The following is a 3,544-nucleotide window of genomic DNA, read 5'->3' as shown; positions in this document are numbered from 1 at the left end:
AATTTCCAAAGCCGTTCAACATATAGTATAGCGTGTTGCAGTGTGAAATGAAGCTTGCTACATCATTCCTCATTATGCTGCCGCAGTTATCTTTGAATGAATGCGTCTTGATGTGTTTACATTTGTCCAACACATTAGACGTCGTATGTGTTGTCATGTGCCAGTAACATTCTGAAAGTGACACAGGGCATTATACGGGCTACTCCAAGTAATCGTTAATTTGGTTTCTTGGATAGTTTCATCAAACTATTATATGAATTCCAAGTTGCATAAGGACATTAATAAGCAGTAGTGAAAGTAAAGAACCACGCACTTCAAAAATGAGGCGGAAAAAACCCAACTTGTGAATGATTGGAATCCAGTCAATAAATGTACTGCCTGGTTATGTGTGATCTGTAATTCATCGTCCCGATGTCACTGCTGACAATATGGGAAAATTTTACACCTGACCCTTACATGCACCCATAACATAGACTTAAATAATAGTTCTTTTAGCAAACAAAATAGAATTTGGAAGCGAAAATTATGTACAAATGAAAGAAATTTCTTGCAGGGGTCATTGAGGATGCGAAATTGGAAAAAAAGAAATGAGAAAAAAAAGTGAAATTAAGCAAGCGGTATTCGAACCATAGGGGGACAACAAGTCATTGTTTTCCAAATTATCAAGGGCATTCAGGAAATGGCGTTTCATTAAGACATTTTTAAATAAAGGATATTCTGTGGTACTCTCGAAGCGTGCCGGATTATCTTGGTTTAAAGTAATTTTAGAAAGTTTCGTCTCAAACTGTTGATGTAATTTTACGCGGCGAACTTTTGAGTATAGTTATTTATCATGGCCCTAGTTATAGGAAAATACATATTTCGAATGTGGATGTTTAATAATTTTGGTGTAATATTGTTACTATATCAATACGGACCGTAACTAGTTATACGGTCCTACCCTTTCTCTTCTCCATTATTCCCTACTTCATAAAAAAATTGAGCAGTATTAAACTCTATTTAACTAACAACAACCAGTCAAACTTCCAACACGTTATATGTCTCCATAGAAAGTAGTATTCCGGTCTTACCTTTGAATTAAGGAAGTGATTTCCGCAGAAGTTTAATATCATTTTGACTGATGAATGACGCAGTCATGGATTTAAGAGCAAAGGTGAAGTACACCGCAATCTAAAATGCGCTCTCCGATTTTGCTAAAGCCGTGGTTCCCAACTTTTTCTTGACCAGGGACCACTTTGACTTTCTTATTTGTACCAGACCAGAAGATTCAAAAATAATAAATTTCGCTAATATAAAAATGAACTTTAATCAAAATTTTTCATGTACTAGCTAAAACACAGAGTAACATTATAATATAAAGAAGAAGGAACGTAGGAACAAAGTCAATTTTTCTCGTGATTAATAATTTTCTACTCACAGCACTGCCGCTCTCGTAGGCCATAATTTAATTCACGTGGATCACCTGTGGTCCAAGGATCACCAGTTGGGAACTATTGCGCTAAAGTGATTACAGCCAGCTTGTAATTGTAGATCTCGTGTGATGGGCGACACCGACCTTCACGTCATACCGTTTCATCATCTCACTGTTTATACCCTAAAAACTAAATCATCTGATTGAAATTATGATAACAATATAGATATTTTTGTAATCAAATTTCATAGCATTGTGCCTAAGAGTGAAGGTTTCGCTCACTGATATTTCTGGTTTGAACAATTTAAAATTAATTACCTATGTGATACCATCGCAAATGCAGCAACGCTTCTAACATATCATTGATTGATGTCAATTCTTCTTCCTTTCTCTTATTCGTAAAGTTCACTTTTGAAACAAATTTGTTATTTATAAGTAGAGGCCTCCATGGCTACTTAATTTCAATTCATTGTATTAATCTTACCAATATCCACTTACTTACAATTTACTTAACAGTTGAAGAGCCCGAAACCAACTTCCGACCATGGTAACATACGCAAGGGAAATGGGACAACACCTTTCTTTGTGAAGCATTCAGTGCTGTGTGAATAGGTTACGTCCATCAGCTGGCCACTTACCGCACGAGTGCAACCTTCTTAATGGCAGTGCTAACCTTTCGAGCAACCCACCGTTTCAAGGGTGATTACTTATATGTTGTCTCATTAATCCCCAACCACCAGCACTGCACTTATATCGAGTAGGCAGATAACATAGGAGTTGGACACTGATCTGTGAGCTCGCTCTTCTCATCTGTTGCAACTTTCTGCGAACCCTGCTTCCTCTCAACGCCTACACACTTATCTACCCACCTACCACCCGCACACATCATATTTGTTCAGCGTGAAAGCGTTGTTAACCTCTGAGCGTTCCTCCATGTACCCATTGTGTGTTGCACCTCCTTTCTGTCAGTGCTTAGGCGTGTCAGTCAACGATCTATTGATGACAGATAACACGTTATGTTGACAGACCTGCGGTTACTATTCCTGCGTATGACAAAGGGCAGCAGAAAATGAATCATTCATGTTTATCACTGTCATAGTCCCAAATGTAAGGCCTATCTAATGACTTCCAAGAGGTATGCCTTACTCAGTGCCTGTGTGCACGTGCGAGGTGGGTTCGCGTGGGCGTGTGCACGTGTGCTGCATCTCTGTGTGCCTACACGTGGCTGTATGCACGTATGTTACATTCTTGTGTGCATGTGGTGTATGCAGATGTGCGCGTACGTCTACTCGTGCGTGCGCGCGTGCGTGGGGATACATTTCAATGATAGTAGGTGGCGTGTCGAGCTGTCTGCCTCCTCGCCTTTGCGCACTCCTCCCTCAACGCTTGAATGGTGAGGGAATTGCAGCTTTTCCTTGAACAGAGGGAGGGAGTACTGTCTCCTTCTCTATTTGTCTCAGACACTCTCATCCTGTATCGAGGTCTTGTTGCGTTACTTTTATTCACTCTGCCCGTCCGTCCGTCTACCTCTCCTCACACGCCATCGGTTTGCCCACAACAATGCACTCGCAGCCTCCTACCTCCTTCTCAACTCGCCCACACATTCGTTCTGCTACGGTTCCTTAACTGCGTGTTGGTCATGAGGCCCACGCGAGTTGCCCCTGAGCCAGGCTCTCTCTCTGCACTATCCCTTCACTTTAACAGGCTTTCCCGAGGATCTCTTCTCGCGTTGTCTTTTGTTACTTATCATCCCACCTTCAAGCCTCTCATTTGCATGCAAATTTTGCTGTATTCTCCTAATTTTCATTTATCCCCATTTTACCATTAAAAAAGCGCAGATAGTCTTTTCTATCGTCTCCTATAAGATAACACTAGAACGGTTACTTCTCAAACCAGTCTCCACGCCCCCTCTTCCAGTTGCTTATTTCCATTCTTTCAATTTTAAATGGATGTGTTTTGCCGCCCTCTTCAGTTCATGATATTTCCATCCTTAACTCAGTGTAAGTATAAATATGTATGTCTCGTCAATTCATCCCACTTCCACTTCGTAACGCTACTACTTGTGTGATGCATTAGCGTATAATAAGGTTGTTATGGCAAGTTGACAATGCTGTCATATCGAGTCGGTTTGAA

At 40.6% G+C, this 3,544-nt stretch overlaps 1 protein-coding gene across 1 annotated transcript; it reads right to left on the bottom strand.

Moving 5' to 3' along the window:
- Positions 1-2,159: 2,159 nt before the first annotated feature.
- Positions 2,160-3,015, bottom strand: LOAG_06023 (hypothetical protein; the record flags this gene model as incomplete). Its single annotated transcript, XM_003141559.1, has 3 exons — positions 2,160-2,280; positions 2,558-2,773; positions 2,939-3,015. The coding sequence occupies 3 exons, from the start codon at positions 3,013-3,015 to the stop codon at positions 2,160-2,162; spliced, it is 414 nt and encodes a 137-aa protein (XP_003141607.1).
- Between the last annotated feature and the right edge of the window lie 529 nt (positions 3,016-3,544).

The sequence above is a fragment of the Loa loa genome (assembly GCF_000183805.2).
Source record: "Loa loa unplaced genomic scaffold supercont3.27, whole genome shotgun sequence".
Classification (NCBI taxonomy): Eukaryota; Metazoa; Nematoda; class Chromadorea; order Rhabditida; family Onchocercidae; genus Loa; species Loa loa.
The sequence above is the reverse complement of the archived record's forward strand: the minus strand, read 5'-3'. Positions and strand labels throughout refer to the sequence as shown.